Raw genomic sequence first — 26786 nt, 5'->3', positions numbered from 1 at the left:
TTCGTAATCTCAGACGATGTAAAACTCCTATCTACTCGTATAGTTAACTAGGTCCGTGTGACGTCACGTGGAATGGCATCGCATGGGCGCCAATCTGGGCTTTTTCAAATGAGGGTAAAATTGACCATTGCCATTCGTATATACCGGTATTTCTAAAACGAAATAATTTGTATATAATGAATCTCACTAATGGTGGGTAACGAATCGCAATCAATGCTTTTCGTTTTTTTTAATGAAGTTAACTATCCTATTGGTGAAAGTTGCGCTCCCAATGTATGGATAAGCCTTTGCTGGTGACTAATAGTTTCTATAAGCCTTTGCTGGTGATTAATAGTTTCTTCTGTTGAGATGATACGAAAATATGTAAGTATAAACTTGCATCTGCTACGGGACAATTTTTAATTAGATTTGGATGGATTAAAAAATTTTACCATAGGAGTATATTGAAGTTTGGAAATTGAAATATATTTCCTTCACCCGCGGCGACGTTTCTTTAGCTGTTTTTATATATCAATAATCTCGAAGCGTATTGACACACTGGAACACTTCGGTGTTGTCAGTAGCCGTGGGATATCGTTTCTGAACTACTTTCATGGCTATCTTCTTCGACTTGCAAACCCTATTTAAGACCGAATGGAAGTCTGACCGCAAGATGAAGTGCCAGCTGCTTGAATCTAACAGATGCTTGAATTGAACAGAATTATCTCAACCACAGAACCAATCAATTCGCCCCACATTTTTCGAACATCGCCCACTTGCGATGGAGTGATATATTTTATCATTGCGCTACTTTCAATGAAAAAAATGTCCAAAATAGCGGAATAACTCCTTGATATTTGGTTTAAATATGTATTCCCCTTAAACACTTCGGGTACCGGCTGCTAAAGTTAAAGCGCTAATGAAAAATACCGCCATTTTTTACTATATTCGTACATTTTTTAAAACATTAGCATCAAAAATATGTTTATACCGATGTTCATTTCAATAAAAATGGACTTTGTTCTTATTTACGAATGAGTTGAATGACACATATTGTAAATTTTGAAATATATAATTTAGCAATGAAAACCTACTGTTTTTGAAAAATAAAAAAGTTGCAACGTATGATGTACCGCCATAACATGCGTAATTATTTTTTTATACAATCAATTTGAACTATTTAAAGCATAAAAATCATAAAAAAGCCATGTTCCAAGCAAAGCATTATAAATCCTGAATGACAAAAAGGGTCAATGCACCCTCAACGAACGATTCGATTGCCCCAAAGCATTTTCACACTAAGTGGCCAAAGATGAGGATGCCGGTGGCTACAGAGGGCTTTTCGTCCTCAAGACATAAAATGAACTCTTTTTCTATCGAGCAGTTGAATTTAAAAAAAAAGAACCACTAAGCAGTAAACTAGAAAAGTAACATTGGTGAAATATTAGGGCTTCACCCATACAAAGCCAATTAAGTAGAAAGACGTAATATTACGTCCATGGCAATCCTCAGAAGGATTAGCAGGACGTAATATTACGTCCTTGGCACGCAAAGCGTTAAATTGCACTATTTAACTTTTAATTTCACTTGAAATTTTCCATTATTTTCATATGGAAGCATATCAACTCCACACATTTTTCTATTCTAAACTTCAATAAAAAGTTTAAAAACCCACGAATCCCATAACTAAACCAAAGAAAGGAAACTTAACATAGGCACGCAAAAATATTAAAAATAAAACCTAAGAAGTATGAAAAATGTTAAACAACAATGTTACTTCTAGTATTGTCTTTAAAGAAGTTTTGTGAATTGCGCGCCATTATCCATTAACAGATGCCATTAATAATTCTAGTGGTACAAAACTCGCATGTCTGTAATGTTTTCATATATTTGGTGTATTTTTGCAAGAGAACAAGTACAGAGTAGTACTTATTGACGCAATTTCTTCTCTCTTTGAAACCCAACTATACCGTTTCCTTGACTTACTGACTTCCTAATAGCTTCAAGTGCGAAATTTTCGCTCGGATTAACGAGTATATTTCATTTTCCTTCAATGCGATATGGCCGGCCTACACCAAACGAAAGGGGTCGCTGCTTTGACTCTTTATTTTCCTGTGCGCCAGACTGCGCGGCGATACAATAGTGAATTTGTGTGTTGCATATACGGCAGGATGCAAATACATACTATTAACACTCGAGCTATGAAGCTTGTTGGCAAATAAAGTTCACCAGTCTTCGAAAACCAAGGATTTCAACATTGCACTTACATTCTGGTCTAAATTGGCCTCTTGTACTCCTATATTGTACTTTAACTGTCTGCAGTGTGATTTTTCAAAGCTCGAAGTATTGTAGCAGGTTTTTTTCGATCGACAATAGAAACCCATAAGTAACGCAGCACAACCGGCTGTGTATCAAATATGTACCGACATATCAGTCTTAACTATGAATGTACCAGCTTGAAGTAATTTCTAAAAAGAAAGATAAATTTTAACAAAAAATGAGTGTTAACATATAAAATCGTGGTCAAAGTACGCCAAGTGCCTGGCCATGTAAAAAGATCAGGCTTGCCTGCACGAGGTGTAACGCAAAACCTTGCATACAAGGACCATGTGTCAATGCATCATACAATATTTATGAAAATTACCGTAATATCACACGTAAAATAACTGTAACATAAGGCAGTTTTAAGAAACTACAAATTAGGTAGACATAATGAGAGAAGAAAAAGGTAGGTGCAACATATTAACTGATAGTAGAATTGCTGGTGAGGTTTTCATGGGTTTTTCATCTGGTGAGATTAATATATGCCGACGTTTCGATGGCAGAGGCAGCCATTCAAACATCGGCCTACAATGAACTCTCTTGGTGGGAAACCCGATAAGACTTTACCAGCATAATATGCGGGGAAGGAGTTGCCATTTTGAGAGGAGGCAGAGCTCGACTTACCATCAATTCTGTGCTCCCATCCAAACAAAGAGAAGACGTAGAGACTGAAGGTGAAATTTTGCATAGCGAACTATTGCAGCCCTGTGTGAAAGCCACTAAGGCCACTAAACTTCGACTTCTGACTGTCCTGAACTCCTCTCTCAGTTGAATTTCAGAATACGGACTCGCTCCACCCACTTGCTCTCCCTACTCCACCTTCTTATTCCCAGAATGCAATCCTGGACCAAGCGCTCGCCTTTATATTGCCTCTCCTCCCATCTGAATTCTCTCCATCCTTTTTACCTGTCGTGCAAGAAATTTACCTCACACGTTTCGTCCCATCCATCCACCAATTGCATGTTAATTTTATCTACTGGTTGATTCTGTTTTTTTATATTGTTATTGTGTTGTCTAATTCTTGTAATTGTAAAAAAATTGCCGTAAATTGGCGTCATGGCTGCATGTCAAAAGTCACTTATGTAATAAATAAAAAGAAAAAGATCACAACGTGGAGGTTTTCAGGGTCACTACCGCGTAGTTTCTTCTTTGCGGACGACAGTTCATCTGGCATTGCAACAGGCTTCTTCAGGTCATTGAAGTGGAGATTCGTGGTATCGCCCGTCTCTTATGCACCCCGTCGGAGGCCGGTGTCTTCTCATTGGCTGGTTCATGAGGCCCAGGTGGCTTCTCATTGGTCCCCACCTCCCGGCTCTGTCCTGTCTCTCCGGGTTTACTCTTGAGGACTCTTCCCCATGTGTTAGTAAGCTGGTATCCATCCTCCCCACTGAGGTTGTTCGGTGTCTTCATTATCTCTACACCTTCCCTAATGATCCGAGGGAAGTATCTCTTTTCATTGGCAATGACTTTTGCATTGTCATAGTCAGGATTGTGATTCGGCCCACACCACGTGTGCTCAGCTATGGACGAGATGGGCAGCTGTTGGTTCCTTGTGGCTCTCTGCTGTTCTTGGAGCCGCACCTAGAGGGGGTCTACAAGTTTGTCCGATATATGCTCTGCCACAGGTGCAATAGACTCGCTTAACCCCACAATCGTTTCCTGCGGGGACTTTACCTTTGGCTTTGCTCTCCATTTCATTGACCTGAAAAAGCCTGCAACAATGTCAGCGAAACTGTCGTCCGCAGAGATGAAATTACGCTGCAATAACCCCGAAAACCTCCACGTAGTGATCCTGTTCTTTTTATTTATTTCTTTAAGACTCTTTTTACATACAGACACGATGCCAATTTACAGCAAAAAATTTTTAACAATTACATGAATAAGACACAATTCAATAACAATATAAAAGCTAACAAAGCATTAACCAGTAGAGAAAGGAAAACATTCAATTGGCGGACGGATGGCACGGTACTTGTGAGGTGAATTTTTTTGTACGGCAGGTAAAAAGGATCGATGTATGGATGGAGGGAATTCATATGGGAGGAGAGGTGATATTAAGTGGAGCGCTTGGTCTAGGATTGCATTATGGGAGTGGGATGGTGTAGTAGGGAGAGAAATCGGTTGGAATTAGCCAGTATTCTAAAATTCAACGGTGTAAGGGTGTCGATTGCCGTCTCGTGTCAGCTCGGTTTCGTGCTCGGGGTAATGGAAGAATCGCAGAGTCACGTCCGAGTGATGGGTCCAGTATCTGATACTCATAACACGTTGCAACCTCTCGCGTGGGATCCATCATCGTGCATGACTCTGACACCATAATCCGATTAACAACTTGCTCTCGCCTGGGAATTGGTCTCCGCGTATTTCTCCAACACTTAATGCCGTAACACGTTGTAGTATCTTGGCGTGAGAAGGCGTATAAAATGCATTATCATGCGGCCTTTCCCGGCCAATAGAAAGACGCCGAGAGGGTCACGGGACGGACGCGACACGGGAGGAAGTCTCTTGGAGGGAATAGACACGAGGAGTCTTACGCCGTATCTTGGAGGGGGAGTGTATACCTGTGCTAGTGACAATTAAACGTGTGGAACCAGACTTGTCATCTCATTCTGCCTTCTACAAACCTACCCCTTCCTATAAGCTTAGTGCTTACAAAAGGCAAATATTTTATTTCATGAAATCTTCTGTATTCAAACAAATGAATCACTTGCGCATTTAGCTAAATGTAATGTAATTGCCGGAAATCAACTTAAAGTTATTATCTTTTGTGGAACCCTACCTCAAGCGTTAGCTGCACAAAAAATGCATTCTTCTATTTTTCATGAATGCTCTGAGTGGTCACAATAAATGCTGCAATAGTTACAATACTACGGGAGATGCAAATTTATCTCTTCGGCACAAGCTTCACCCAGTGCACGTTATGACTGAACACAATACTATGCTCCTTTTGACTATGCTCCTCCGGTTGACCGCACGCGACCGCCGGCATGCGCAATGGCTTACCTATTTTAGCACCACCATGCAGAATACGTACTCATACGGAAGTAGGGGAAAGATAATTTGGTGGTCAAGAAAGCCCACATCGAGAGCCTAACTCCGCTCTTAGTTGGTTGGCGTGGATCATTCAGTGTTCATTTCTGATTGAAATGCCTCCATTTTTTGATAATGTTTTCTTGAAAACCGCCATGTTAAAAAAACCGAAAATCCGATGCAACATGCGGAAAAATTTCTTTCGGGGTATCTGAAATTGTCTCAATATTGCGACATTGAAACAGATTTTCTGAGGTGGAATTAACTTTTTGCGTAAATTAAGTCCTGAAATACGTAACAAAAGATGGGCATTAACCATTTCCCGAGGATGGGGAATGCAATATTCTCGACCGGTTTGTTTTATGTATATAATTCGATGCAAAATACTACTTTTTTCGAAAATATAAAGAAGAATTTTCAAAAATTTGCAAAAAGTACCGTAAAATTCAACATTTGAGTGCGAAATGTACTTCGAAAGCATTGATGTTTTTACAACAATAAATTAATAAATTCCTTGAATTGAATACCTTAATTTATGCAACCAAGATTCTCGGTACGTAGTGAAGATAACCTTGTCGCATTTCAAAACTGCCCCAAAAATACGATTTAAGCTGCAAGGAAAATAGAATAATTATTATTTAACCTCATTCGAGTGAATATTTAAGAGTTCTGCTTCTATTAACTGACTTACTATTTCTTTAACCGCTTATACATTTATATTGCGTACATTAAAGAATTTTCGCTTTCTTGACCAAACGAATCAGACTGAACCTGCCCAAGTTGTGTTGGCGCGAAGAAGGCAGTTGAAAAACAAATAAAGACGTCTATAATTCACATGGAGTCATTAAGCAAGAGTTGCAAACATATGGAAAGCACTTACACATGGATTATCTCAGTACACAGCAGTTACAATACGAATGATGACGTCTGAAAATCCTGCCGAATCGTTCAAAAGGAGTTCCAAACGTGTAAAAACAGTGCCTTACGAATACTCTCCGCAAAAAGGAGTTAAAAAGGTGATTACGTATGAGTTAAAAAGTCTTCATATTGTCAATTTTTGGTATAAATAAGTCGAAATTGAGTTCTACAGCATTTCCATGAGAGATTTTGGTGTTTTAAAAGGGTTCCAAGGCAGTTGGAAAGCAGAAATGTTTCCCTGAGAAACCATGGCTGGCAATATATTGTTTTCAAGAAGACGCATTTTATTGTCTTTGTACAAATAATTGCATTGCGATTGCGGTGCACGCATTCAAACTACAACACAATATTGAATCTTTGGTCCTTCCTTAAAACAACGAATAAAAGTTTATGAAACAGTATTTGCTGCTACAAATGTAAAAGAAAATGATACGCAAACAAATAAGTTATTTTATACGTGAAATTTCATACCCCTTCCCCGGATTTAATAACTTCAAACCTCAAGCAATATTATGTTCTTTCGAAGTACATTATCTGTAATTTTATCATCAACTTCGTATAAAAAATATTTTGCGATTGACTCAGAGCTTTTATGGATGCTCGGACAATGAAACTCCTCGAAGGGTTTATAATGTAAATCTAATTACCTGTGAAATTGAGTTTTAAAACGTGAGACTTTATTTCTGAGAGCTAATTCGGAAATTTTAGTACAGCGAGAAATAATTCTTTTAAAAAGAATTCAACGCGACCATTCTCCTCTGTTTTCCACATTCTTTCTCAATGAAATATAGATCTTCCCTTTGTGCAGCTACACACACAGACGTACTCCACCTCCTCGACACCTGATCTTTTTTTTCTGGAAACTTACAATTCCCTGTAGAATCGGCGCACAGTGGTCCGGATTGCGACAAAGTAGAACAAAAAATCAGATTTTTGAAGGATTGTTTTGAAAATTGCACCAAAAATGTTTTTTTGACATACTCACTCCATTTCTGCAGTTATTTTTACAATAACAACATTATTTTAGAATATCTTGAGGAATTATAATTCATAATTATAATCCTCCCTGGGATACCTGGAATTAGGGTGGTGACAGTTTCCATTGGAACATATGCACCTCATTTGTTTAGGGGTGATGAGGAAGATGATGGTGTTATGGACAAGTGCTGTTCATAGAGTGCGGCTTCCATCCAGAATATATTCGGAGTCCAAAAGTGTGTGCCCACTGATTTTCAAGGAAGCCTAGGGCAATAAGTGAGTGAGTTATGATTGGGAAGAAGAATTTAATTTTTGGATTTTTTTATGAAGGGCCTCTTGTAATCGAATTTTTGGATGATTCAAAGTTTTTAACTGGTCCCTTGCTGTTCGATTTATCCAATTTTCAAGGTTCGGTTTTGAAACAATAACATATTAAATCCAAAGATGATTTCTGTATGCGAGGTGTGGCAATGTTAATAAAACTATTTGGCTTGAAACCTTAGCCGAAAAAAAACTTCGTGTGGATTCGAAACTTCTCATCATAGGCAGATCTAGGGGGAGGCATGATCAGTTACAGCAAACCCTCCATCGTAAGAATTATCAGCTAATCCTAAAGAGAACTCGCCTGCTGCTTCCACTACTGCACTATCATGCAAATGGTTCTACATATGATTTTTATGCTCAAATAGGGTAGGGTTTGAAAACAATAACATTTGAATAATCAATGCTTTTGGACAAGACAAGGTTAGTGGTCAACAGTGGGAAAAAATAATCTTTTTTGAGGGTCCCTCGCCTTTTTTTTCTAGGACACAAAATTTCTTCAGCATCTTTCTGTTGTAGATTTATTTGTCGAACTAATTAATTTTTCTGTGTTAAAATATGGTATTAATAAAAAACTGCCAACATTACACTTGGACAATGTCTGGATGGATTGCACATTACACCCAGGTACTATGTTTTTCACTAAAAATATACCAATACTCTGAATATTCTCAGGAACTTCTCCATACACTGTCTCAAAATGATAAATCCAAGTTTTCAATAGAGGCACTATCACAAACAGGCAGGGATGGGCAGAGCAACAGACTTATTTTCAACTTTGATTAGAGGAGTTGCAATCGCTCGAGAACAGCCATTTTTTTCATGTTTGCTTTTGCACTTCATTCAAGTTTTCCCTCTTTTCTGTGGAAGTGGAGGTCTCATTTGTGTTGGAAAGAATGCGCTCCTCTTGCATCAATCCATTCGAATTATGTATCTTCATCAGCCTCCTCGTTCCTGTTTCCGGGGATAGCATGCTCCATTTGCACTTCCTCAGGCTACATTCTTCATTCTCCTGCAGGAGCTCGAGAATTTTCCTCTTCCTAATCACGGGGCGATCTGGAGATAATGTGATCACCTGATCCGTGTATTCTATTACCATTATTCTCAAAGGGTCGTGCATCATTTTCCAGCTCATGTACTGTCTGTAAAAAAGCAAGATACCCGAGTTTGAGGAGCTCTAGCGTCTAAACGAAGCAGTCAACTTCAATGTAACAAAGAGCACACGAAAGAAAATTCATTTCTGTGTCGGCGCGTCACAAAAAATCTTCGGCGTCATAGTATTTCCAGTTCTTAATATTTTTTCCCCAAAAGTATCCGTTTTATGCGCGTAAAATCAAGTTTCCCTAATTTGAGCGCTTGACATTACCGTAGTTTTCGTTCTTATAACTACAATCTTGATATAAGGAAGCCACATCTATCACTAGTAGTTAGCCGAAAACAAGCTGTTTTTACCACTAAAATTAACGGATGTGTTGTATACAACGCACACCTCTGCTAACTTACAAACCGGGGGGTCAATTGAAAATTGATATGTACAGTTTTCTTCCGTAGAATGTTAGTAATACATATACTTATATCATACACGTTAAATATCAGCGGTAAAACAAAAGTAATAAACAGGCAGCGAACTGACAGCGCAGTCCCCCACCTTTTTACTGGCTGTGGTCCAACAAGTAAGGAGCAGAAAAAGCCGCTTCCGTAACAGGGAGAGAACAGTCCAAGTAAAATTAGCCTCTTGGTGCAGCTTGGCTTCCGACTTGCCCTCAGCGCCGATTCCTCGTTCAACGATAGTTTCGCCAGCGTTGCTGCAGACGTCTTCAGGTTTGAAATGTCGGATGCAGATGTTTTGCATTCTTATATAAGGCTTGATTATGGTAAGATGCGGCAATCTATGGCAATTGACTGGTTTGGGGAAGAGTTTCTTCGAGGCGTTGGAGAGCGAGTAGCTGTCCTCCCTGTTGAAGCTTGGTGTTTTGGCTATTTCGATAGCATCTTTAATCAGCCGGGGAAATTATTGCTTCTGTTTGGTGGTGAGTTATCGAAGTACACGATGTGCATTGGCCTTCCCCGTACATGCTCGGCGATGGAAGATAAACGAAATTATCTATTCTTGGCAGCTCTTTGGTGTTCTTTTATTCTTCATTTCATTCAGAGGCTCGTGATGTTTGGCACATGCACGAGTCTCCGCAAGAGCACTTGACTCCGGAATGTTTCGACTTAGGGAATTCCATCGTGAGTGATAATTTAACGTTTGAGAGACGGCGACTCCTCGGGATAATAATGTGGTTGTTTCTCCTTGCCTCCCTCATCGCAGTTCTACAGCCGTTTACGTAAATGTTCTCACGCCTGCAGTGAACTGAGTGTCGCTGTACTGACCACCGTGGCCCCTGCCTTTACTCATATGAAGATGAGCCGCTGCCTTCTCCTCCAGATGATGCGAGGCATACTTAGAAGCCTCCCATCGCCAAATCACGGCATTTCCAAAGGCTTTGTGTATTATTTACTAGGCCTACCTTGCCCAGGGATAGGCTCATATCTACTCGAATCACTGCCGCATTTTCTCCATGACTGCTTATTCGACATATAAACTTGCTTTAATCGCTGCTAAATTTTATGACTAAATGTCAACACAACATCTGCATCCCCGGCGGACGCAGTCGGTGGCTGTAAACCTTTAACTGGGGGAGCGTCAAAATTTTTCCGCCACTGTGTGCGGGACATGAGCGGGGAAGATATTTTTCCATCGACCCCGGGCGTGTGTCTAGCAGGTGGTGGACTCTCGTAATCCGGGACGGCCCACCCTACCCCCTCACGACAGACCATTAATATATTATGTCCTTGGTAATTACGCAGAGACGGAAGACCCACCACCGATAGTACAAGAAGGAGAGACCAATGCATTCAAATAAGTTTCCCCGGCTAATGTACAACAGCAAGATAAATAAATTCCTAGGAAATGCAAGGATTCGTTGGAATTATTTCGTCTTGAATGCACCTCGCAGAAATGGGAGCTCTTTCTCTCTCGGAGAAGGGATAATCCGGGCAGCGCTCCCCGTGGTGAGGGTGTCCATTCCTCGAAATACGCCTTTGTGCTCTCTGCCACTATACCCTTTTTCCCAACTGATGGCGGCTGGGTGGAAAATAGCAAGTAGCCAATCAGAAGCGCTGACCCTTCCACTTCTCCTTTCTCCTCCATCCGGCCGGCCGGCGTTGCCAGCCTTGGGAATAACGGTACTTTCGGGAGCGGTGGAAGGTTCTAGGACGAACGCTGTGCGGTTCCAACGGATTAGATTTGGCAACATTGCGAGCTGGAGAGGGATCAGCACTGCACGGAGTTCGGAGAGAGACTGCGGGCTCCAACACACTTTCTTCTGTCGCACTTCTGTAATTGGCTAGAAGAGTGGGTGGGTTTCGAGCAAGCTCACGGTCAGCCGCCGTCAGTTCAGAAAAAAGGGTACACGTTCTCCCCGCTATCACAATGCAGACCATTTAAAAACGTTTCCGCGGCCTAAAGTATAACTTATTAGTGCATAGCGTCCGATTCGTCGAACCTCCGTATATAATTTCTTTCTGGGCCCCAATTGACATGCGCTAAATAGTGATACTATATTAAGTTGACATGGATGTCAGTCTTAACTGCGCTGCTAAAATTTCAGCTGACTACTTGAATGTATCGACTTAAGAAGGATTTATGTAAAATATGGCATTCAAAGAACTTTCAGTCGCCCCACAGGGTAATTAAATTATTTTTTATTGAATTTTTTCTCAATATGTTAATAACTTTTATCTTATCCGATATATCGGACGCCATGCACGGGGGTCAATTCTCGTTGCTTATCTACATATGGCTGATCTAATATTTTGGCCACAAACTTTTATGTAAGTATAGTACATTTAATTTTAAAATTGCGTTAATTTTATTTTACAGTGGAATGTAAGCATAATGTAAGTAACTTCCCATAAAAAGATTGTTGGCCTTTGCAATAAATAAATATAAACACCCAATAGCATCTGTGGAGGTGACAAATTATGCAAGGTCACCCTCTAATGTAACATCATGTAATCTTTGTGAGTGGAGAAAGGGGAAACCTCTAGTTAACCTAAAATGCATATCTTCATTCTGAAAAGGTATTGAAATTTGAAAGTAGACTGGACGTTTTCTTTATTTTCCTCAGATAAATTGTTTAACCACATTTGTGTACAAAGTAGCATAAATTCTAATTATAAAAATGTGAACCTAGCTTTTGAGAAGGAGGAACGTGTGGCATTCCTCGGCGATGTGATAATGCCAGGATGCTCTTAATCTTTTTTGCATGTAAAAGAGGATGTCTGTTTGCTGCCTGCTATGCATTTCCATACGGCTGAACGGATTGCGGCCAAAGTTTGTACATTGGTGAATCCCTTGCTCGCTCACTCCGTAGTACTACTTTAGGCTGCGTCCGACGTGTCATCTGAATCATTTTCTCATTACCAAACCCTGCAAGTGCGCTCAGCTCCACCTAGCATCCACTCCCCGTCCTCTGCTTACTCTCCCACCCTCTGATATCATCCCCATTCACTCTGCCAATGTTTGTAAATCTTCCACCTCCATTGCTGGCTTTTCTCGCAACTTCACCGTTCTAAGGTTAATGGCCCACGATTATCCTTGCTGTCCTATTGCCGGTGCATTCCGACAAATCGTGACGAATGGCTCAGCCGCGAGTGAAAACAGAGAAATAGGAATAAAATTGCATACATTTTAACAATGAAAATAAATAACATGCTGAATTCATTAAATCAACAAACTCGGCCATAAGCCTTTTATTGTGCACTGATATCACATTATTTACAAAATGTGGAAAAGAATAATTATTTATACAAAGAATATTCAAAGAACACATGATTAATTCTAAGAAAATTCGGAACCAATTAGAAGATGCCAATTAAGACTGGACTTAAGGCCAGAAACATTGGAGTTAATACTGTGGACGTGTTTAAACAAAAATGTGTAGTGTAGGCTGCTTCATCATAATCTGATAGCCTGGGTGTGCCCTTTTCTGCAACTACTCTCTTTCAATATACATTACGAAAATCCAGAAAAACATTACTGGGCACGCATTTCATAGAAACATGTAGATGGCCCATTGACACAATATCATCATTCATTTATCGTTGTGCAGGCGAAAATTAACGATTACACTCCTCCGTGCAGCTTTGCATGAGGTTTAATTGGAGCATTTGTTACATTTATTTAAATTATCCTGTCCGCAAGAAAATGTTGCATGCGTAAACGTGACTTATCAGAGTGCAACCACGCAACATACACAACATGAATAGTCTCTCCATTTGGAGAGCGTGTCGAGGTTGGGATTAGAAATAACAGCGAGAGACTTGGTGCAAAATACGAAATAATAATAATACATCACAATTGTACGTTTACACATGTGGTGGTCAGGGCCTCAGTTTGCAGTGATGAACGTGATGCGGACTATGCATAAACAAGGCTGCTCACACGTGTGAGCATGTATGTATTTCTGTCAAGGTACCCACTCACTGTAAAAAACTTCTAACAAATGTTACATTGACAAGGTTTATCTACTGTGTGTGTATGAATGGGTTACTAGGTTGCATCATGGCGTGACAGACTTGCTGCGGATGTTGCAGAAATAAATCAACTCTCGGTTTTTTTGTACACATGTCTATACTAAGAGGCTGTTTCGAGATGGAAATTTAAATTCGCCGCAAGAGTAAGGTTTCTACTACGTGTTGTTTTGCATGTGACTCTTAAGTGAACGACTCTGAGTGAAAGATTATTTTTGTGGATTCTGCGTGAAAAAGATCTCTCTTCTGCGTGCGTTTCCATGTGCCTCACCACATAGCTTTTTCTGTAAAAAGAATTATAGCAAATTCTGTACGACTAAGGCTTCTCTCTCGAGTGTATACGAAAATGTGTCACTAAATGGTTCTCATTCGAGAAAGACTATTCACATTCGTGTCATGATTTAAGGCCTCTCTCTGTCGTATGCAAACGCATGTGACTGTCGAGAGAACATCTCTTTGTGAAATGCTTGCCGCAAATGCTACAAGAATAAGGTTTCTCTCCCGTGTGTGTTCTAATGTGTGAGGTGAGATGACTTTTCTGAATGAAGGACTTGCTGCACAGGTTGCATATAAAAGGCTTCTCTTCCGAGTGTTTTCGTATGTGACTCTTGAGATGACCACTCTGAGTAAAACACTTACCGCAATTGCTACAAGAATACGGTTTATACCCCGTGTGCGTACCAACATGTCTAACTAAGTTACTCTTATCTGAGAAAGACTTTTCACACTCATTGCAAGAAAACATTTTCTCTCCCGTGTGCGTGCGTACATGTCTAACTAAGTGGCTCTTATTTGAGAAAGACTTTTCACACACGTTGCAAGAAAATGGTTTCTCTCCCGTGTGCGTGCGTACATGTCTAACTAAGTCGCTCTTATTTGAGAAAGACTTTTCACACCCGTTGCAAGAAAACGGTTTCTCTCCCGCGTGCCTACGTACATGTGCATTTAAGTGGCTGTTATCCGAGAAGAACTTTTCACACACGTTGCATGAATAAGGCCTTTCTCCTGGGTGTTTACGTACGTGCGCGTAGAGAATGTCTTTCCTAGAGAAGGACTTGCTGCAGACCTTACATATAAAAGGCTTCTCTACTGCGTGTGTTCGCGAGTGAATGTCGAGATGACCTCTATGAGTGAAAGACTTGCAGCAAGTGCTACAAGAATACGTTTTCCCTCCTGTGTGTGAAAGTTTGTGTACGGTGAGGTCCCTTTTCTGAGCGAAGGACTCATTGCACACAAAGCATGAATATAGTCTCTCTTCCTTTCTCGAACCCACGTGATTGCGTAGATTTCTCATGCTAGATGACTTTGAAGATAAACTTTGTGTAGTTGATTTCTCTCCTACAGTGAAACTTCTCGTCAATCGTCTTCTATTTTTCTCATCCCCTTTTCCTCCACTGGTTTCCTTGATAAGAACATTTTCCTTTGGCATAGGCTCTAGTCTTTTCCTATTCAGCCCACTTAAAGCCTTTGAGATGATAGGCTCGCAAGAACTGCTATGTCCGCTTGACGGATGTGCTTCGAGAGACACATCTACGATTGATGATTCTGCTGCAGCGTCAAAATTACGAGCAACAAAATGAATTTTCATGTGTTTGATTAGCTCCTTTTTGTTGTTGAACACATCTCCGCAGTTGAAGCAATTATATGAATCTTCGTTTGAACTGCAACTGTTCCCTGGATTTTTGATGAAGCGATTAAGTATCTCTTCATTGCCTCCCATGATGGTCTCACAGCCACTTCTGTCATTTCCACTTATTCTGATGCACCTAAGGTTATGCGTGGAATTTGGTGCATCACAACCAATTTTCTCCCCATAAACAGCCATTGTGGCTTCACCTCTGCTGTTTTTTAGTGATTCAATATCTTTGCTATTAAATTGCCTATCATCTTGAATCAAACTTGATATCTCATCAGTTTCAGAAGCACCACATTTTTCCAAGTCTTTATCCATAAGATTTCTTCCTATCCCTACATGAGGTGCTCCAGCCTTGTTTGCTTGTGTCACCAAATATGTCGGACCAATGCATTCATCGATTGAACGATTCAATACATTTCCTTTCGCAAGCAGATATGAAGTTGATGTTGTTTCAATGGGCATTTCTTCAGGGGCAGGGAGCCCTGGAAAAATAATTAAAATTATCTCAGTCAAATATGAAATTTTCGACTCTTAAACCTACCATTTAAAATCGATTGAATGGATTGAAGAAGCTAGAAATCAGGTGGATAAAATCCTAAATGACATGAACTTGAACCCAGAAACTCTCGGTATAAATTAATAGAAGGGAGAAGAGAGGGAAAGGAACACATTACATAAAAACGATGAGGATAACAGGGTTGTGGTGGAATGAAAAAGACAGAAATCACAAGTTATTATGATGTATATGTAACTACGTAACCACACATACATACTCTTCACAGATCTGGCTTACAACCGAAGCAGTAAGAAATCAGGCCCCTTGTAAAATTGGTCCTTTGCATGACAGTTTGTGATTTAATCAATTTAGTTTTATATTAGTTCGTTCAAAAGAAGATATTTAAAAATTGGCAAATAATTTTTTTGCCATTGAATATATTATGATTTTCCAATATTTTGTTAATTTAAATGTTTCTAACAATGACAATTGTAAATTTTGTGGCACTACGTATGAGTACATACAAAAAATATCTTGATATTTTCCTGAATTATCCTGATATTTTAACCCTTGCAAGCACTCAGCCTCTGTTTCCATTGTGGATTCATGGGCTACTGTTGAATTCTCAATCAGTGCTCTAGTCACAGTAAAAGTTGCTTCTAATTAAGCATCAACAAATACATCATCCACAATTAGTAACATCAACTCCTCCATATATACAGTAATTTGCAAGCCTTTTAGAGTACTCACAAAATGCCTCTGTGGTAGTCTTCTGGGGCATAGTCAAACTCTCAATTGGCTCCCCATCCTCACGTGCAGTAGGCTAAAAGTAAGCATCCAAATAAGAGTAATGTATTAACAGCGGATTTAGAACTTTTATGGATAGGATTTACTAAAACTTATTTTACACATTGATTTCCTATGGGTATGTCCTTCAGGCTATCCTGTAAGCTGCCTAAAGGAAATTAACGTCAGGAATTTAAATTGCTTCAAGTTAGATTTTTTAAATTACCATTTAACTATACACTAACTACCTCTTTTTTACAAAGCAAAATCCATGTGATGATCCTCAGAGCATTAGCATATCGAGATCTTAAATGTCTAATTTAATCTCATTCAAGATGATTTATATCCAGATTTTATCTTCATGACATACATTCATGGAAAATAAATAGGGTTAACAATGGAGAATAAACTTATTTTGGATTACTATTCAGTTTAATAACAGCAAGAATTTTGACAAGTATATACAAATTAACCTTTTCCCTACCGTACACGTATAAATACGTGTGGACGTTTCCTGACCCGGGAGACCACGGGCGTATATGTACCTGTGAGATTTTCCCGGTCAAGGAAAAGAAACCCGTATATATACGTTTACTACCTCTCCCCCTTTCAGGACGGTCATAGGTTTAGGTCGCCTTTGTCTCGGGACCCAACGCTTCGGGGTTTAGGATTAACCCTCCGAATCCGGGAGCAGGTACCCGGACCCTTCGTCTTTTATAACCCCTCTCAGCGGTAAGGGACAGCGGTCATACAATTGTTTATAGAGTCAATTTTCGAAATAAAAATTTGTTCATTTCTCAAGAAATATAAACTAAGAATTGAATTGTTTGTCTTTTGAGCAGCGTTTAGAATTTTTAAACGAAATTCTATGACAAATATTAACTTATATCTCGAGTTATGTATAAACATCGACATGGAAATCGTTGCTGCGTTAAATGCTTTGATAATGGCCTTAGAACTTCATTTAAAATTTGAAAATGCTCAGATAAAATTGAGGAATTATATTCTATGTCTGTAATTTACGTGCAAGCAACAATTATCCATTTGCTAAATACATATAAGCAATACATAAGTTGACCGCGAACCAATGCCGCAGGTATGGTCGTAAAACCGGAAAGGAGGGAGCACAACTACTCTCGGAGTCCGAGATAATGTGGAGTCCCACCGTGGAGGGGTCGAAAAAGGTTCAGCGAGACCCTTCTTAAGGAATGCCCTCCAAAAATGCTCCGTACCACGAGAAAGAAGAGTCTCTTGGGGCTCGGTACAGCAGTCAAGCTAAGACGAAAACTCCGCGGTCTCGAAAGGGTTAAGCAGACAAGATATAATTGAAGGCCATTCTGAGTTAGGTAATGAAAATCAGATTTATGTAGATGACCTCCTTATTGGACAAATGGTGCATAACTCCAATGGGGAAATATGATGGTTCAATTTACTCTGCAATGACATTTGATATTTGGTGCTTACTTTAGGTCCTGTTACGTTTATGGACTGAACACAAATTCTATTATGTATATTTCAGAAGAACGTCATTAGTTTGCCTGGAAATAGATCAATCATTCACCGTTATTAATGCTAAAATGGTATATGAGAGTGCTTTCTTGTGAATGATATTGTTTCAGGAGTAACTGCAATATATCCGTGATAAAATATAAACAAAAAATGAATATTTACGTACTTAAATATATATAACTCCACCACTGACCAAGGTTACAACAAACTACGTCATGTTTAAGGTCTCATATTCTCGCAGTCAGCTGATATGTTAAGCAATGGGAAGCCAAGTTACAACTGATGGAACAAGCAAGCAAAAATAAGGTGAGTCAATTAGTACATGCACAGAGTGCATTCCACTAAAAAAAGAATCTGATCACAGGTGAGAATACTGATTCTAAAATAAGGAAACAATACATCTGACATTACATTTGAAGCATATTTAAAAATGGTAGCAAAGTTTCAAAATGGAAACATGCAAAAAGTCATAGCTTTGAATGCATTGCTCCCGAAGAATGTTAAGGATAAAAGGGATTGAACAAGGAAGTACAGCGAAGAGCAGGAAATAAGGAGAGTTTGGGTAAATCTTAACTGAAAAGGTCAGGTGGAATGAGAGAGGGGAACGTTATGCTTTTGAATGTATTTCAGAGGTCAGATTATTAAGGGTTAAAAAGAGATAAATACCATAAATATTAATAGGTACACAGATAGGAGAGAGGAATGGGAGGGCTGAATGAAACCAATTCTTGGGTTGAAGACTTATAATGGCAATACAGTTCATAAGCTAATCAAGGTCAACCTTCAATAAATAGTTCATTAATAGTATTACCTGATTAGAAGAGTCTTGATGCATCAGGTTGTTTGTGGTGATATCAGTGCAATCATTAAGCACACATCCTTCGTCATCATTGCTACTCTGATCTTCTTTCACAGAAGAGCACTTGTATATAACTGGATCACTCTATTGGAAAGAGAAAAACCCATTGATACTCTTCTTAATGAATTGATACAAAAAGCAAAAGTGATTGTGAACAATGCTTGAATTACAGGGTGTCCGTACAAAATAGATGATCCCTGATGAAAGACTGGCCTCTTGACCAATGGGCATAAAAAAACAATTGATAAGGAAAGTCACGTGAAAAAGTATGATTGAAATCTTCAATCATAGTATACCACTGTGATGATACAATTAAAGTTCTGGAATTAACAATATTCACACAGAGCTTACAAAAATTGCAAAGGAAAAGACAGTAGCTCAACTCTTGTCAAGTCGATGTAATGCAGAGCAGAGAAGGCACTCTTTCTCTCATAATTTCTCAGGTTATCAACAAGAATTGTTGCAAAGAATTAGTCCATTTCATTTAACCTAATATTAAAAGTTAGTCACAGAAATAAATTTCAAGTTCATTATTTCATCATGCATCTACATACTACACCACAAGCTGCCTTCGCCTTTTCCTGCCTATGAGAGGAAAACGTTTTCTTTTTGGGTACTCTTTTCCTTAGATGAGGGTCCCTACTCAACGGGGCACCCGGCCCTTACCCCCACGACTGGACCTGATCCTCTAACCCTATCTCAGCACAAATCCATGGTCAACTTATTGCAATACTAGCATTTTTTTCAAACAAACATTGCATTTGATATTCAATAATCACCGTATTTAGTCGAGTGAGCCGAGCCTTCGTGTCTCCCGTGCTTTCCCATTTTTAGGGCTGGCTCGTGAGGAAAAACTTATCAGTGGTTTTGGGGTGTGGTTTTTTATAGAAACTTGGAATTCATTGGTCAATCGATGAATTTGAGTTATGAAACCATGATTATTAAAGCTAAATAATGTCAGAATTGTAATTGTAATTTTGACAATATTTATCAAAGCTAAACTCTGGAGAAAAAACGATAAGATTTGATCTAAGAGTTTAAAGAAAAGAATAGTGAAAAGTTTGATCTGGAGCTCTCTATGGTGCGGAAATGTGGACAGTGTGGAAAGAAGACGATAAAAGATTGGAGGCATTTGAGATGTGGGTATGGAGAAGAATGTAGAAGGTGAAATGGACAAAAAGGAAAAGGAACGACGAAGTGCTGGATACGGTTGGCGAGGAGAGACAGCTTAGATGACATACCGCGGAGAAAGAAGGTATGGATGGGAGGAGCACTTAGCGGTGAGGGGATGTTGAGAATGGAGTTAGAGGGTAGAATGTTAGGGAAACGAGTGAGGGGAAGGAAAAGAATAGGATTTTTAGATAGATTGAAAGGGAGTAGGCCTTACAATGAATTGAAGAAGGCAGTGCTAGAACTAAAGGGAGGCTCCCAATGTGGAAAAATGGTGTGCAGCTTATATTAAAATTTGAAGGATTCCTGTAATCCGCACACACCCTTTCTTCAATGGCTTTTATGGAAAAAAGTTGTGTGGCTTCTCTGAGTAAATATGGTAACTCTTCTAAAAGAATAACATTTTTTAAGCACTGGAATTTTACACTGATATCTAGCATTGATAACAACAAAGTTAGTTAACACAAGGTTAGTTAAAAAGACTATAAGCCCGGCAGCCTGTTATTTTTAACACTAAAATTTTGTTTCAAAGTTGCTTACGCACACAACAAAGTGAAGAATTCATTTATTGTGTAGAGTAAATTGCAGTATGCAACAAAATATATCACTGCAAAAACTAGGCAATATAACCACTTCACAATGGATAATTGCAGTGAGGATGATCATTAATGATAGGGAGGATCAGACTCAACTGCCGAAGAGTGGCCCTAAGGTCTCCCTTAGCTGGGTCTCAGGCCGTGACAATGCAAACGACAATTGCTTCCCCAGCGGTTCCCTCACATTGGCTATAGCCGACATCTGCTCGTTTTCCATTGGAAAATCCATGACAACTGTACCTAACAACAGGTCTTCTGCATATGAAAATGCCCGTCAGCTCCACCCACCATTTGGTGCAAAAGGATTAAGGAAAGTAGTGCAAGGAATTTTATTTTCTTGTAAATTCGGTTTGCAAGTTTGACACTAGGGCATCTTGGCTACATACTTAATACACCACTTTTGTAATACAAAATCTTTCAGATGATCCCCAGAGAAAAAGACCCTGGTGTTTTCAACCTCCAGATACCATGTTCTTTGTCATGACAAAATGTATATGGGTATTTGCTTTGCTTATATCAGTGCTGCCCTCATACTGTAATTTTGTCAGTTAACAACTGACAAAATGGTGAGTGAATGCATGTGAAATCCAGAATATTAGACGGGGAAAGGATGTTTAAGATTTCATGCATTAAAACTGCTTTTTTGTATTACTTCCACTATGATTTCCACAATAAATATGCCTGTGTTGAATACTAATAAATGAGTTTCACATAAACATACTTAAGTCCAACCTCCAAAGAAAACTTCCCAGCTAGAAAACATTTTCACTTAATAAACAAACAATATTCCACCATTAAAGGTCTTATTTGTTCTCATATAATCTAATGAAATCCTTCGTAACAATCCTTAGTCACCACATGAACAACAGCACACACATGAAATACTATGGGCCACCGAGGTGCCCCTCGTGCCCACTGAAGGACTAATATGACATAATTTAATGGTCCCATGATTTATTAACTTAAATATAAGGCAAGTAAACTTTAACACAAATGTAGAACATAAAAAGGAAAAAAGCTTATTTTGAGATAATAAAAACATGTTTGAGTTATTAGTAACTTATAATCCAATGGGTTACCTTTATACCTGGGAAGAAGATACATCCTAGAATGATAATAATTTATTTTACAACCTATTATTAGATTCGTTCATGAATTAAAGTCCATAACAAGGATTCTGTACATACCTGGGCATTCTCCTCGGGAGATGGTTCCTCCTTTGCCCCAACCAGCGTCCAGTCCATGTCTGCAAAATTTGCTCCTGTGCCCAGAGCTTCCACCTTTTCGCCTTGGGAAGCAGTTAAGGTATTGGGCAGCAACTTAATCCACAATCATCATCATTCATGATTGAAATAAAGTAATATAGAAAAACTTCAGCAAATATGTCACAGGAATAAAATGAAAGTTCGTTTCACATGGATATATTTTTCATACTTTCCTGCAAGCTGCCTTAACGTAATTAATGTCAGGAGTTATAATTTTTGTAATTATGTTTTTAAATTTACCACTTTATACCTCTTTTTTTCACTGCAAAATCCCTGCAAAAGCCAGGTAATGGCTCTCAGGGCAATGGTTTCTGGAGATACAAAACTCCAGTTATCATCTTATTCGTAACAGACACTTATTTTATGGGAGAACTCTGTGTGAGAATCCAGGGCCCATAGTAATAACACACACTCCTGGAAAATAAATAGGGTCAATAACGCAGAATAAATTTAGTGTATTTTGGTTTATTATGCAGTTAAGAGACTAATACATATATAACTGTTTCAAAATAGTTTAAAAATCTCCTCATAGGTCAAATGTTGCATTACTTCAATTGGAAAATATGAAGGTTAATTTACTCTGCACAGGGATCTGATAAGCGGTGTTTTCTTGAGGTGTTTCTACATCCAGGGACTAAACAAAAATGTATGATGCATATTTAAGTAGAGCATCATTAGTTTTCCTGGAAGTTACTAAATCTCTTACAACTTATTTGCTCGAAAGGTATACGACAGTGCTTTCAATCACATGAAATTGTTTCAGGTGTAAATGCATTATATCCATGATAAAAAATAAACAACCAATTATAACTTCACCATTCTTAAAGTATATATCAACATCTTACCATGGCTTCAGTATTATGTCATTTTCACATGTAATAACCTCACAAAGAGACTAATATGTTAAGCCACAGAAACCAGAGTAAACAATGATGGATGAAGCAAGAAAGAAATTACAATAATAAAGGCACGGGGAGCATTCCACAAAAAAGAACAACCTACTAACAGCTGAGAATACAAATGGAGAAGCATGGAAACAATGCATCAGACACTACGTAAGGAAAATACTTATAATTGGTAGGCAGGCTTCAAAATTTACAGCTGCAGAAAAGTCAACAGTTAAAGCTATGGAAATGTGTTGCTTCCGAAGAATGTTGGCAGTAAAAAATTTTGACAAAGTAACATGGAAATATGAAGACATTGGGGAGACAAGAACCTAAACTTAATCACCCACGTCATGAATATATAAATAGTAAATAAAAATCAGTTCACATCACTAACAACTGATGTCTTTTGGCAATCGACTTGCACTGCCAACGTCCAATACCCCATTCAAAAATGGTAAAAAGGAAAAATCCCTAGTCCCCATAATAAATTCCTGCTCACTTTCATCACAAAATCCCAATCTGCACAACCTGATTCCTGTGAATAACAAATCTATCATTAGGGACTCATTTTACTATCAGATCTGTATAGCAGCTGCATCATGATGTCATGGTCATTCTATCAGAGTACCAAATTAAACAGAGCTCAGTAATACTCTCAATTCCCTAGCCCCCTTCTGCTTCGTGGAGAATGGCAAAGAAAATTGTATTCGTATGATCACAAAAAATATAACTGCTCAGTGCCCTGATGATACAGAGCTGATACAAGAACCTTAACTTAATCGCTAGAATATTAATGATGATACTTGCTCCATGAGCAAAGTTAACTGTCAGCTTGGCAAATTACACCAATCCGTTCATTACAGTGAATCACTCATTTTAAACAATTATTCATTAAGGCTCTTCTGTATTTGTTAACCCTTTCGCGCCGGACCTTCGTTGAAGGAAATTCTTCCTCAATACGAGTCTCTTGAAAGTTTTCTTTACTCCTCTGTACGAAGCCTTTCCGCGTCGACTAAAGGCAGTGGGTCCCTCCCTAACCTTTTTTGGACCCAACTCATAGGGCACCGATCCCTTTCCTCTGCCTCTGTCCCTGACCCTAGAAGGATTATAAGACCCTTCCTAGCACGAGTTTGCGGTCAACTGGCTAAAATGTTAATGCAAAATATATGAAAATATTTGTTGCTCGCACCGATTTTTTTACATTCAAAATGAATTTTGTGTTTTGTTTCTGAGCGTGCAGAAATTTTAAACGAAGTTCTAACGTTGATTTAGACGGATTTAATGTATTTACTTGTTGTTCTATAACTCCGTTGAGATTAACGTTAGAATTTTGTTTGAAATTTCCATGTGGTCAGCAAAAAAAGATGAATTTATTTCTAGCATTGAATTTCAAAAGTACGCAACAAATATTTTTTTGGAAAACACACTGCAAATAACAGTAGTTGACCGCGTGGAGAGGATAGGAAAGGGTCGACCTGAGCGGCCGAAGAAGGGACTGGGCTTGTGCTAAGGCGGATCACAAGGGACGACCGCGTCCGTGGGTCTATTGTGTCCGCCACGGTCACTTTTTTGGACCTGTGCCGCACAGGCGCGGCATTCGTTGGTTAGGGTAAGAACATTCAGGACGCACTGGTGTGGCATTCGTAGTTGAGGAAAAAAAATCCTCGCCGCACAGGTGCGGGATTCGGCGCGAAAGGGTTAATGACTGGTCAGGTGAGGAAAATGCTGTAGGTTTCTGCTGAGAGGTATTGTGAATATTCCACAACAGAATGATATTTTGCCCTAAGAAAAAAGAACTATACAAGGTAAGAGTTAACTCACCAAGTCAGTTGCCAATGGGTCTGAGCCATCATTTGTTATTCCAGCTGGATCTGATGTGCACAGCTGAGGATTATTCCCTTCACTGAGAGGGTCTTGGTTCTCCTCTTTCACATGAAACTAGAAGAGAAAAATGGGCGTCACTTCAAAGCAAAACAATAATAACCTCGTTTTACAGTAAAAACTACTCTTTTAATTGAGACCACTCCAGCTGGCCCAAATAATCGTGAGATTCTTGTAACTCACAATTCAAACTCCAGAATATTAACGTCCAACTAGTGAGGGGGGAGCTACGTCACCAAGAGCAGTTTATTGATAGTTTTGGAGGTTTGAATGAGTTTTGGCCATTTACACTAGTGGCACAACAGCAGGAACGATAGATCAAAGTTCCTCTGTACATTGATTTGCCTTCATATTTTCTTTACCCAGGCTTATAAAGAGGTGCCAAAATAGTTTTCGCTGATTCCTTATTACAATTACGGGAAGATAATGGCTTGAACAAATAAGAGGGCAATAATGAGACACAACCTAGTTTTAGCCACTACCAATGGCTACCCCACAGGATAAGAGACACTTTTGTCAACAGATTAGAAGTGTTGTACAACTGATATTGACTTGCATGAAAAAAGATTTTTGTGTACGGCTTTTTGCCTCATAGGTTACTACTGGACTAGTCCAACTACTGAAGGTTGCATAATGGTGAGTGACTTCCCATAAAAATACTGAAATTCATGACAGACACACCCTCATTCCTCAAACAACCAAGAAATTTGCACAACTGAAGGTGGTTCGCTTAACGTTTCACTGAGTATAAGAAAAAAAACTCACCAACTTGTCATCCCTGGGCAGTAGGCAGTCTGGAACAGGAATATATATTTCAGTTGTTTGGGCTGAGCACGGGGGCTGTGTATTGTTTTCAATCGCGTGTTGAATGCAGTCCTTAGTCTCCACAGAAGGCTCCAAATTGTCATCAACTGCCCCTCCTCCTTCAAAACTCTGCAGACAAAGTAACAGTGACAAAACACTTATCTCCTCAAAAACACATACATGGGATGCACTAAATCATTACAAAAAAAGAATGCTGAAAAAATTGTATCTGCTTTCATATAAAAATGGAGAGTTGCCTGCATGCCCATTAATCGATCACTGAAAAGCTACAGCACTGACTGAAACGAAATTTAGCAAGAAGATCCATGATATTCTGAGTTCATGCAGCGTCTTTTAAAAATTTATTTGTGCCATGATAGCCGGCCCTTCACTGCAAACTGTACAATAGACAATGTAGATCATTCAGATGTATCATTTTTCAAATAATGAGAGATCAAACTACAGATTAAGGATTCAAACTTTTGTCATTAAAAAACCAAATACTCGAGTTTCATACTGTTACACACACAATTCAATTCTGCAATTATAATTTTTGGAGTAGTGGCTTTTGTTAGGCCAAAATCACTATATATTATTCTCTCAACAGTACAGCAGAGGAAAAAAAACATGTGGAACATGTTTTCAATGCATTTATTATGTTCTAGACGTCCTGCTAATATTTAAATGTAAACTCTGGAGGGGAATACTGGGTGTAATATTTATGCAGAAAGAAAAGAAACCTCAAAGTCATCTTGTTTTCCAAATCCTTTTTTTATGAAACTGTTTTATAAATAACACTGATAATGGCTGCTATTATGGATAAGCGTTGCAAAAAATAGCATACGCTATTCTGCGGGTCATTATAGCAACGACCCCGTATTATGAATGAAGCGTAGTAATAATTTTGTTCGGAATAGCAGCATGCTATTTCTTGCGCGAGCTATTTGGAAGCTCCGCCTCTTCCCGTATGAAAAACTTTCTGAACAGTTTGCGTAACCAATGAGGGAGAAGATATTTTATATATTTTTCTGTATTTTACGGAATATTGACTTGAAATTATAAATAATTGCTTTATTTACATTTAAAAATTATATTAAACCTTGGAAATATATAATACGCTTTGAAAATCTCATTTAAGAAATCAGCTGTTTGTTGTGGTTGTGATAATTTCCCAATGGCTTCAGACAGGTGGGTTAGGTCATAATTTCGTTGTTATAATGATGATTTATCGGACATAAATATTCAATGATTTACCTATATCCGATCGGTCCTTTACCGTGAGATATATGCTATGCGAAATAATCATTGAAAGCTAAATATGTTTGATTTTCTTCGTAAATGTGTTAGGCTTCGAAGTCTGTTTGTTGCATATCAGAATTAATATGTATCAACTTTTATTGTATTGCTCGTGACGATATCGTTTTACTGTATGAACTAGAAGCTTTCGTTTCTAATGTTATCTATATATTATATGACTCCCTAATTTCAGTGTTCATTCTCTGTTTAGGAAATGAAGTAGGTGGCAACGTCACAGCTGTGCTTTCATGTATTATGATGGAATAGTATCGATATTTCAGCTGCATATTGGGAAAAAGCAGAGGGAGGTGATGGTGAATTTGAGGATGGATGGAACAGCTGTGAAAAAGTGAATCTAGCAATAGTGAATCGTGTGGAAAGTGCTGTTGTGTCAGTTATCATTGTTTTCGTATCAGCTGATTTTATTATGTGCTCACTGAAATTTTTGATAGACCCTGAACTGTGCCGATAAACTG

The 26786-nt window shown here is 38.8% G+C and overlaps 1 protein-coding gene across 1 annotated transcript; it reads right to left on the bottom strand.

Moving 5' to 3' along the window:
* Positions 1-510: 510 nt before the first annotated feature.
* LOC124173286 (zinc finger protein 569-like) lies at positions 511-25347 on the bottom strand. The gene is made up of 7 exons (XM_046552805.1): positions 24976-25347; positions 24151-24267; positions 21365-21496; positions 18364-18495; positions 16008-16080; positions 13940-15243; positions 511-684 (listed from the first exon to the last, which is right to left on the bottom strand). The coding sequence occupies exons 3-7, from the start codon at positions 21419-21421 to the stop codon at positions 511-513; spliced, it is 1740 nt and encodes a 579-aa protein (XP_046408761.1). The 5' UTR covers positions 21422-21496; positions 24151-24267; positions 24976-25347.
* Positions 25348-26786: the final 1439 nt, after the last annotated feature.

The sequence above is a fragment of the Ischnura elegans genome (genome assembly GCF_921293095.1).
Source record: "Ischnura elegans chromosome 13 unlocalized genomic scaffold, ioIscEleg1.1 SUPER_13_unloc_4, whole genome shotgun sequence".
Lineage (NCBI taxonomy): Eukaryota > Metazoa > Arthropoda > Insecta > Odonata > Coenagrionidae > Ischnura > Ischnura elegans.
Note: the sequence above shows the minus strand (reverse complement) of the source record. Positions and strands in the feature narration are given on the sequence as shown.

What these genes read in the sequence shown, in the direction of transcription:
- LOC124173286 (XM_046552805.1), bottom strand. Translation starts at nt 21,421, where the DNA reads ATGGACTGGACGCTGGTTGGGGCAAAGGAGGAACCATCTCCCGAGGAG. An exon ending in ATCAAGACTCTTCTAATCAG is followed by an intron (nt 16,081 to 18,363) that starts GTAATACTATTA and finishes GCTTACTTTTAG; the next exon opens with CCTACTGCACGTGAGGATGG. An exon ending in AGAAACCATTTTCTTGCAAC is followed by an intron (nt 685 to 13,939) that starts GTGTGTGAAAAG and finishes GTTCAATTCAAG; the next exon opens with CATCTGTTAGATTCAAGCAG.